This window comes from Malania oleifera, chromosome 13 (assembly GCF_029873635.1).
Source record: "Malania oleifera isolate guangnan ecotype guangnan chromosome 13, ASM2987363v1, whole genome shotgun sequence".
Lineage (NCBI taxonomy): Eukaryota > Viridiplantae > Streptophyta > Magnoliopsida > Santalales > Ximeniaceae > Malania > Malania oleifera.
The window spans coordinates 6,216,417-6,227,844 of record NC_080429.1 but is presented as its reverse complement, the minus strand read 5'-3'; the positions used below and the strand labels follow the sequence as shown (position 1 = coordinate 6,227,844).

The 11,428-nt window shown below is 40.4% G+C and overlaps 1 protein-coding gene across 1 annotated transcript; it reads right to left on the bottom strand.

The window, feature by feature from the left end:
- Nucleotides 1-202: 202 nt before the first annotated feature.
- Nucleotides 203-682, bottom strand: LOC131146722 (uncharacterized). The gene has a single exon (XM_058096480.1). The coding sequence runs from the start codon at nucleotides 680-682 to the stop codon at nucleotides 203-205; it is 480 nt and encodes a 159-aa protein (XP_057952463.1).
- Between the last annotated feature and the right edge of the window lie 10,746 nt (nucleotides 683-11,428).

Here is an 11,428-nt window from a genome sequence, read left to right as displayed (position 1 = left end):
GAATGCGCAGAACTTGGACATGTTCCGCTTATGTAGAGGCGTTCGCATAGGTTCGGGCCATAAGACGTAGTCCTTCTTTTTGATCTGCATCAGCAACTCTGAGCGCGGTACATTTAGAGGTGTGTAGGTGGAGAACTTGTTGTGCTGTCCTCTACTCTTTTGACCTGTTTGCAGCGCACTAGTTTCGTGCCTTTTTGTAGGTCTATATGCGTCTCCAGATTCTCTGCCGTTGTTTCTCCTTTTCCGCTCTAGACGATTTCCTCTCGTGTCCATCATGTCCTCTAGGTTTATGTATTTCTCTGCTCGAATCATTAACTCCCCCATGTCCACTGGAGGTTTTTTTCCTAAGGGAGTATAAGAAACTTCCGGGTTGGAGAGCCGTTGTCAGGGTGGCCAAGGCTACCCCCATATCCAAGTTGCGGATTTCTAGAGTCGCTGTGTTGAAACGGTGCATGAAGTTCTTTAAAGTCTCCCGGTCCCCTTGCACCATACTCATTAGATGGCCTGTTGTTTTGGCAACTCTCCGGCTACTAAGGAAGTGGCCGATGAACATTTGCTCCATCCCTTGGAAGGAACCAACAGATCTTGGTCGAAGAGTTCGATACCAGTCTCTGGCGGTACCCTTAAGGGTGGTAGCAAACACTCGGCACATGATGGCGTCTGGAGCCCCTTGCAGCTGCATTAACATTTTGAAATTTTCCAGGTGATCAATGGGGTCAGACAAACCTTCGTATCTCTCAAAGGTGGGCATCTTGAATCTGCTGGGCAATGGAGCTTCCATGATCTCTTTGCTGAACGGAGATTCCGCGCACTTCAGGGATGTTTCCCCATGGTAGGGCCTGGTTCTGCCCTCTTTCATCATCTTCTCTATGTAATCTATCTTCTTTATTCTTTCCTCGAGCTCGGTGGATCTTTGTTGGTTGACGTCCACGCTATTTGCATCTTCTACCTTCTTGCTGGGTTGAGTTTTCTCTTCTTTCTCCCTTAGTTCGTCAGCTTGTTTGTCTGCGCTGGGTTTCTTTTGCGGTTGGGGAAGGACGTGCCCTTCTTGACTCTTCTGTTGTAAGAGTTGGTTGAGCATGTCCTTCATTTCCTTTTGGAAGGCAAGGAACTCCTCCCTACTGACACTAGATGAATCGGAGGTCCATTGGATGGATTGGGATGGTTCTTTGTTATCAGGGAAGGAGGTGGAATTGCGTGAGGTTGGCATTGCTTGAATGTTTGAAAGTCAAGAGCAAGATAATATCGCCTCCTAAAAGTAATTTCCCACAGACGGCGCCAACTGTTGCGGGGTAAAAAAATAGTTGGGATGCTCCTTCGACTCTCGTTGACCTGAAAGAAGAAAAGAACAAAGGCTTGGAGGACCCGGGGTGTACTCCGGGGGATCACTCCGATGCCTAAGTAAGAGAAAGGCTTTTAGGAAGGTTAAATGCAACAGTAGAATAGTGTTATGTCACTTACCTTTGCTTGTATTCCCAGTCCCTACTTATAGGGGCTTGAGTTGACCGCTGGTTGGCTCGGATTTATTGCGTGGGGGCGCGAATCGCTCTTCGGCCATAAGTGCGTGCGCCTATTACCCGGTTTTTAAGGGCGTCGGCGTGAATCTCTCCTCCTCTTTATTAGGTCGGAGCTAATCACTCGACAGAAAGTCAGACTTGGAGAAAGTATGAGACAGGCGTTGACCTGCCCTTATTAGCGTGATTTATTATGGGCATATCATCCCCCAGGTAAGCTTCTGCATCCCGATCACACGCACACACTCCATGCATGTCTCCGACCCACACACAGCACATATACCTTTTATTTTATTTTATTAAATGCTTGTATACCCCTTGTGATAATCCATGATCAGTTTTTTATTTTATTGTAGGTTTTATTTTCTTTCCTGCAACATGTGTCTCAGAATTTAATGTCCATGTTCATATTTCGTGATATTTATTGCAATCTTGAGGTTTATATTGTTATCATATGAGTTTAAAGGTTTTAATGTTAATATCCATATTAATTTTTTATTTTTATTTTTTCCTCTATTGTATCATTGTTTATATAAAATAATTACTGTCATATTGTAAAGTATTTATTGTTAAGGTGTTTTTCACATTATATGTGTATTATTATTATGGTCTTATTTTATTTTATTTTATTATTATTATTTTTTGGTGTTTATGATTTATTGTTATAAATTAACTTTAGTATAGACATCATGTTTTATATATGTGTAAACTTTTTATATGTTTTAATGACTAGTATACATGTTTATATTTTCACTTCTTGTTATATTATTCAAAATTCTAGATTTGCAGTTGTATTATACAAACTCTCATTATCTTCATATTATTCATAGTTATTGTATATTATTTAGGGTTGTAATTATGTTTTATTTTTATTTAAGCAGGTTTAAAGTTTCTATTGGTTTCTGCGTCTAAGATTTAATTTATTTCCATATGGCTTATATACTAACTTTAGAGATTACATGTATATTGATCTTAAGTGTTTCCATAATTTCATTATGTTGGTATCATCTTCATAATCGTGTAAGTGTCTACTAATTTTAGAATTGATTTGCCTTCATATTGTATAGTTTGTTCGTTAATTGTAGGATTGGATTGTTTCCCAATTTCATTAGTGGTTTGCATATTGGTTTTAGGGTTGATTTGTCTCCTTAATTGCATTAGTTGCTCCCATACTTATTATTGTATTTGGTATATTAATTTTAGGATTGATTTGTTTCCATATGTAATATTGTATATTTATATATTAATTTTAGGGCTTTACGTGTTTCCATGTATATATATTTCAGGGTTTTGATCAGTTTACATTGTTTTAGGTATTTTTAGGGTTTCCTTTATTACATGTAGTTATTATGGTATTATAGTTATGTTTTGTGTTTTATCTTAAATGTTTAGTACTAATCATTTTTGTATCTTAATATATTTAGTATTAATTATTTTTAATATCTTAATACATTTAATATTAATTATTTTTGGTATCTTAACATATTTAGTATTAATTACTGTTAGTATCGTGATATATTTAGTATTAATTATTATTATTATTTTTTATGGTATCTTTAGTGTCTTAATATATATTGTATCATGGTATTTCATTACTTACTGATATTTGTAATATTTTAGCATATATGTATCCCTATTATTATTACATGTATTATGGTAATTTAATTTCTTAGTTTATTATCTTATTAATATATAGTAAAACCTCCCATACTAGTATTTTCCTATAAAATTTTATATACAATTTCCAAATTTTGGGAGTGTATTTTCTTAATTATTATCCCTATGATTTTAATGCTAGGGTATTAGCCTTCGGGCTTCACGTACTTTAAGCTCTAAGGGAATATATATGTATATATTATATTTATTTATTTATTTATTTTTCATGTGTATTTATAAATTCATAAAAATGAGTAATTTAAAGAGTTATTAGATTAATTTAGGGATAATTTAAAATTAATTAGGTACCGTTCGTAAGAACGGCGCGTAGGGGGTGCTTGTACCTTTCCCTTGCGTAACCGAACTCCTGAGCCTAATTCTGGTAACGTAGACCCATTCTACCCCTAACGGGGTAGTAGTCATGTGTTCTAACCACACTAAAAGGTTAGTGGCGACTCCGACATTCCATATTTTCCTTGAAAATTAAAGTTGATTTTTATTTCGCCGCCCGGGGCACACGCGCTCCCGGGACGTCGCGACAATGAGCACATTTATTTTCAGAAAAGCCTATGCTATCTTTGTATATTACATATGAAATGCATGATTGGAAAATACTGCTATTGTGATAAAAATGTATATGTACGTATAAGATGCTAGAAATGATGATTTTAAAATATGAAGTAAGACTTAACAGCACATGTGTGGCATTAACATTATTTTTATGTGAAGCGAATCATGATATGAATGATTTTACGAGCAAAGCATATTTTCAGGTATTTTGAAAAGACGAATTATGTTATACTGAGTTTGATGAATATATGATAAATAAGTTGTTTTCAGATTATAAATACCTAAAACAATTTTGGTGCGAGGCCACATATATGTTATCGGCACGAGGCTGTATTTATGTTTCGGCGCGAGGCTGTATTTATTATGTTATCGGCGCGAGATCGTATTTATTATGATTTTGGCACGAGGCCATATGTATGATTTCGGCACAAGGGCGTATCTATGTTTTTGGCACGAGGCCGTGATGATATTATGTATGTTCATGTATTATATGTTATTACAGTTAGGATGTTAGTTTAGTTCAGTTCAGAGCTCAATACCGTAGCTATATGTGTAGATCAGATATCTACTTCAGATTAGTGCTAACTGTTCCACGAGGGGATGGGAGATGGACAATCGATGTGGCTTTCAGTAGAGTGTGGACGTCCACCTGGCAGTCCGGACCAGGGTGTGGCGGGCCCATCGTACTTACAAACATATTTGATCCAGTAGTGGTCGGCCAGCCATTGTCGGGTCCCGCCTTTGGGCTGCACAACTCGTCATGGGGGGTAATACATGACACCAGCTAGCTATTCATCCTGGGTATATTTTCAGTACTACAGTTACAACAGATGTTTTTATGTATGTTATTACAGTGATAACAAATGCTTATGTATGTTATGATTTATTAACAAATATGAAAGTACATGATCATCCAGTATAATATTATGATTATTTCTAGAGTTATGAACTGTATATGTATAAGCACTTTAAATATTCATGTTGCTACATAGCTGTATTTAGTTCATTTTCCCTTACTGAGAAGTGTCTCACCCCCAACATTAATTAACTTTTCAGGAAACCCAAAGAGACCAGCGGGTCAGGGCCACCGTTGAGTGATTGGTACTTCCCTACTAGAAGGGTAAGCGTTGAACTAGGACTATGAGATTTTTGTTGTATGGTTCTAGTGATGTTTTTTATTTTTTTGGAGATTGTACATATAAACAGTATATTGATGTTAATAGAAAGTTCCGGTATTATATTTTATGATTGGATGTTGAGATTTATGTTTACTGCTGCTAGGTTTTCCGCTATGTTTGATAGATGTCCCCGCTACCCATGGGTTCGGGTTGACCATTTCATTTATTATGTGATATTTTATATTAAGAAATTGAGGGACGTTACAGATAGAGAGTAGGTTGAGTTTCTAGAGAGATAAAGAGAGAATTTGAGTTTTCTTAAATGAGAACTAATGAAAATATCTATTTATAACCCTTTAACCCGACCACTTCTCATCGACGAGACTCTACACTTCGTCGCCGAGAACTACAAAGACTTCATCGACGAACTCTGGCTTCGTCGACGAAGCTTGCTTAATTACCAATTTACCCCTCTCTTAATTAATTAATTCCCTATATCATGGTTCGGGTTCTTACAACCTCCTCTCCTTACAAAATTTCGTCCTCGAAATTTGTTATCTTTTATTCATAAACTCATTCATGAAATCAATTATACACTCGACTTTAGGAAGATAATCGACGACTACTATAACGCAACCCGTCACAACATATACATACCCTCACTTATGGTGAAGGAATACCATGGTTACAAACATAAATCGTCTCACGAGTTCACAAATACACACACTCCTCAAGACCAACCACCTATTCCAATACAAAGTAGGGTAATGTGCATAACTCAAAACAACTATGGACACTTCCGGCGTATTTCTGCTTCCAATTCCCAAGAAGCTTCCTCAACCTCGTGATACCGCCACAATACCTTCACCAAAGATATGTCCTTGGTACGTAACTCTTGAACTTTATGGTGCAGAATCTGAACAGGTATCTCCTCGTACGCTAAAGTATCCCCAATCTCCACATTCTCGTAGCTAATAACATGTGAAGGATCTAAAACGTACCTCCTCAACATGGATACGTGAAACACGTCGTGGACCCTCGAGAGTGCTGGGAGTAGTGCAATCCTATAGGCTACCAGACCCACTCGCTCAAGAATCTTGAATGGTCCGATGTACCTTGGGCTCAGCTTGCCCTTTTTCCCAAATCTTATCACCCCTTTCATCAGAGCGATCCTCAAAAATACCTTACCCCCCACCTTGAACTCTAACTCATGGCGGCGAACATCTATGTAGCTCTTTTGCCGACTTTGAGCTGATTTAATCCTTTCTCGGATCAAACCTACCTTCTCAGATGCCTACTACACAAGTTCAGGTCCTAACACCTGATGTTCACCAATATCGCTCTAATACATAGGAGATCGACACCTCCGATCATACAGAGCCTCGAACAGTGCCATTCAGATACTAGCCTGGAAGCTATTGTTATAAGCGAACTCTACTAGTGGCACAAACTGTATCCAGCTACCACTGAAATCTAACACATAAACCCGCAACATATCTTCCAAGATCTGTTTCGTCCTCTCTGATTGTCCATCAGTCAAGGGGTGGAATGTTGTACTGAAAGTAAGCTTCGTCCCCAATGCTTCCTGCAAGCTCGTCCAAAATCGAGAAGTAAACCTCGGGTCTCGATCTGACACAATGGACACCGGTACCCCGTGCATTCTAACTATCTCATGCACGTATGACTCCTCTAGCCTACTTAAAAGGTAGCTAATCTTCATCGGTAAGAAGTAAGCAGATTTCGTCAACCTGTCCATAATCACCCAGATAGCATTCTGCCCGTGAAGTACTGGCAACAGTTCGGTCACAAAGTCCATAGAAATATACTCCCATTTCCACACTCTTCAGCCTCACCCAATCGACCACAACTTTGATTTTTCTAGGATTAACTAATATACCATCACTTGTTACTACATGGCCTAGGAATGCCACCTGATTCAACCAGAATTCAAACTTCTTTAGTTTAGCATACAACTTCTTCTCTCGCAGAATATGTAATACTAACCTTAGATGGTTCTCATGCTCTTTCGTACTCCTCAAGTATACCAGAATATCATCAATAAACATCACCACAAACCGGTCCAGGTACTCATGGAAAACCCTATTCATAAGATCTATGAACACTGCCGGAGCATTCGTTAACCCAACGGCATGACCAGAAACTCATAGTGGTCGTATCTAGTATGGAAAGCAGTCTTCGCTACATCCTTAGATCTAACCCTCACCTGATGATATCCTGACCATAGGTTAATCTTTGAAAAGACCTGTGTACCCTGCAGCTGGTCAAAGAGATCATCAATACGAGGCAATGGGTAGCGATTCTTCACAGTTATCTTGTTAATCTCACAGTAATCAATGCACATGTGCATCGACCCATCCTTCTTCTTCACAAACAGTACTGGAACTCCCCAAGGTAAAAACTAGGTCGAATGAAACCCCTGTCCATTAATTCCTGCAATTGCTCCTTCAACTCCTGAAGTTCTGTTGGAGCCATCTAGTATGGAGTTTTAGAGATCGGTGCCTTACCAGGCAGTAACTCTATCGCAAAATCCACCTCATGATCCAGAGGTAAACCTAGTAAATCATCTTAAAACACATCCAGGAACTTGCTGACTACCCAAATATCCTCGAGCCTCAACTCATCTAGCGGTGGTTACCTCACACGAGCCAAGTACCCCTGACATCCATCCAAAAGTAATCTCCTCACTTGCAATGTTGATAGAAATTGTGGCGTCGAACGCACACACGATTCCACAAACTCGTACTCTTGCTCCCTAGGAGGTCTGAACACTACCACCTTCATATGATAGTCGATCACAGTATATCTAGAGAATAACCAATTCATTCCTAATATAACATCAAACCCTGACATGTCATATACTATAAGGTTTGTTGGTAGCTGCTTTCCCTGAATTACCACTGGGCAGTCCTCCAACATTCTCCTATAGAATGACATACTCCCAGATGGTGTGGCTACAGACAATCCCTCTTCCATGACTTGGGTCTCCACCCCACACAGTTTCACAAAATTAACATATATAAAGGAGTGGGTTGCACCCGAATCAAATAAAACCATAACTCTATTTAAAAGCAATATCATAGTACCTATCACCACATTCCCCAAATGCTTAGCATCTGCTGGAGTAAGTGAGTACACCCTCGCTGGAGCTGTGTTTGTTTGGTGGGATACCTAATTACTCCCCCGATTCTAACTTGAAGAAGGCGTACCCCTCTTAGGTGCATGACAATCTCGAGCCATGTGACCTGACTGATCACAATTGTAGCAGCTACCCCCAAACGGCTAGAACTCACCGCTATGCCATCTGCGGCACCTGGTACAACGATCACCCACCTGGCTCATCTGAGAACCCTGACGCTCGGTATTCTGTCAGTAACCCAAGCCCTTGTTTCTCTTCTTCCACAATCCCTAACGAGGTCCCAACTGAAAACTAGAAGGTACTGGCCTCTTCTTCGGCTCCTGATCCACCTCGTCCTCTTGGATTCCAGTCTCAATCACAGTGGTTTTATCCACCAAAACCAAAAAATCACGGATTTGAAGCATACTCACTAATCTGCGGATGTCCTTCCTCAGGCCCTTCTCAAACCTCCGAGTCTTCTCGTACTCGTTTGAGATCAAACACGGCGCAAATCGGGATAGCTCTATATGTCGAGCAGCATACCCCTACACCGTTATACTCCCACGAGTTAGTGCAGAAAACTCATCCACCTTAGCGTCACGTATAGAAGCCGGGAAGTATCTATCGAAGAACACTTCCTTAAAACGGCTCCAAGACATCTCCACAGGACCAGCCTTCTCCTTCTCCAGCAAACTCACGGCAGTCCACCATCGCCCTGCCTTCCCAAATAACTGGAAGGTAGCATAAAGAACTCTCTGACTGTTTGTGCAGTGTAGGACCTCCAAGATCCTCTCAATTTTCTCGACCCAGTCCTCTGCTATTGTCGGGTCATGTCCCCCTAAGAACGTTGGAGGATGCATGTGTGTGAACCTCTCAATGGTGCATCCCACAGATGTAGGAGAACGTTCGCGTCTCCTGACACTCTGCCCGATCTCCCGTTGGACCTGTCTCCTCAGTCCTCGAGGCACAATAGGAGACTCATCACTCATCGTCTCCTCGGAGCCACTTCCCAAGTCATTATCCTTGGGCTCCATTCTAAAAACAAAACAGAGTTCTATAAAGACTCCTACAACATGTGCAATTTACACAATTATCTAACCCTAATCATGTTAACTATCACCTATTAGGTCCAGGTTCATCCTATCAAACTAACACGAAAGTCATCAATGGTTTGCCATGATTTTACTGAAATCGTCATTCCAAGAAAAACACAGAACACCGCCGACGAGTCCTGGTTTAGCAACAGAACATCCCTCAACCAACTCTACCCACATCCAACCTCCTATGCTCTGGTATGTACACACAGCTATGCCTAACCAAGTATGCAATACCTAACAACCTGGTTAGCTCTAATACCAAGCTGTCACGCCCCAAACCTAATAATTGGACCTGAGAGTGAGAAAGTAACCTAACATGTCCCTATATCATACAAAATCAAGATACAGTACAATGAATGAGGGTCCGACCTCGTGGGATTCCTAGGCACCCTATACACATTCGCATACACAACAGAAACACAGCGGAAGATAAGTCTTTCTATACACAATTTGTACCATACTAGAGTTTATACAAAGGAGTCTAACTCCACAAAATACAATACAACCCAGGTGGCAACCAAAACTCCCCAAACACCACCCAACATAGGCCTAGGACTTACGCAGGTACTTCTCGTAGTACACCGACCACTACGCTCCCACACCAGGACGCTAGTTCTGTTTACCCGAAAGACCTGAAAAATATGTACGTACAGCGGGGGTGAGAAACCTCTCGGTAAGGCAAATACATGTTATATCAGTATGTGTCATTTGAGTGCTATCATGACATCAAAACATACACAGTAAAATGCAGTTCTAGTTTCACAAAATAGTTTCAAAATAGTGCATACACGCATGCACACATGATCAAGTAACCTGGTGTCGTCACACCATTCGGCCTGAAGCCGGCCCGCAATACCCGTCGTTGGCCAGTAGCCGACCTGTGATACATGACGTCCCCTGCACATGGCGAACCCCAGCCTCTTATGGCATCGTACCGGTACAAATTGGTGGATCCACACCCTTTGGTGATCAGCCGGTAAGGCTCACGCCATTGGATATAGAACCAGACACTCTTACCGAAGATGGTAGGCGATAAACAAACGCCCTCAGATATAGAGATGGACACTCTTTCAATACCTAGAACAACTTAGAACCTAGTTCCTATTGCATTTCATCAAAACACAACCATGCATACTCATATAACCAAACAAACCACACCTATTTAGTAATCTATAAATCATGATTTTCCAAGCGTATACAGTTTAATAAAGTCAAGGCACGACCATCCCTAACACAATACATAACACAGTATACCAAAGGTTTTCCAACAAAATCAGGGATGGTAGCCTAGTACCCCCTTTTTCCCAATAACTATTACATGAAAAACCCACAGTTTTACCATTAGATTTCCCCAAATGAGTAACCAAAATATACATAAGACCGTGAACCACAGTTCTACCGAGTCCGATTTCAAAAATAACCGACATAAACTAAATCCCCTTACCTTTTCTCGAATGAAAAATCCCGAACTCCAAGGCCCCTAAACCGCGAATCGAGTTCCAAAACCTACAACTCACAATACAAAACTCGTTCACAACTCTGTTACCTACAAGACTATCGAATCAAAACTAATAACCGAGCCTTACCTCAATTCTAAGCCAAAACCTGAAGATACTTGAAACAACAATCTGATCCGTAGAACTTGTAGAGAATCCTTCCCTGATCCTCGTGGTATCGTCGGATCAACGATTCCCACTACATACGACGAATAAATCTAGAGAGATAGAGAGTAGGTTGAGTTTCTAGAGAGATAGATAGAGAATTTGAGTTTTCTTAATTGAGAAGTAATGAAAATATCTATTTATAACCCTTTGACCTGGCCACTCCTCGTCGACAAGACTCTGCACTTCGTCGCCAAGAAGTACAAAGACTTCATCGACGAACTCTGGCTTTGTCGACGAAGCTTGCTTAATTACCAATTTACCCCTCTCTTAATTAATTAATTCCTTATATCACGGTTCAAGTTCTTACAGCTAGAATTTTGGAATAACAGGAAATATATGTGATTAATGTTTTAAATGGTGATTTTTATTATCTAAATTGCATGATATGCATTTGGAACCTTGGGGACCAGTTTATTGTGAGTACGGTACCATTACTAATTAGACCATGTGCACCCACATTGTTCTGGATAGAAGTGTAGGGGGTCCAGCCGACTGCCTGCGTGAGGTTGAAGTAAGGGCGTCGGACCTGCAACTTTGTTATGGATGCCTGCAGATGTGTTTGTAGAGGATGTTGTTTTTTTGACTTTGTTTGGGCTGATCACCTAGGCTTAGTCCAGCCTTCGGGCTACACAACCAGTGCCATGGGGGAAGTAAATGGCGTGTTTGTCATAGA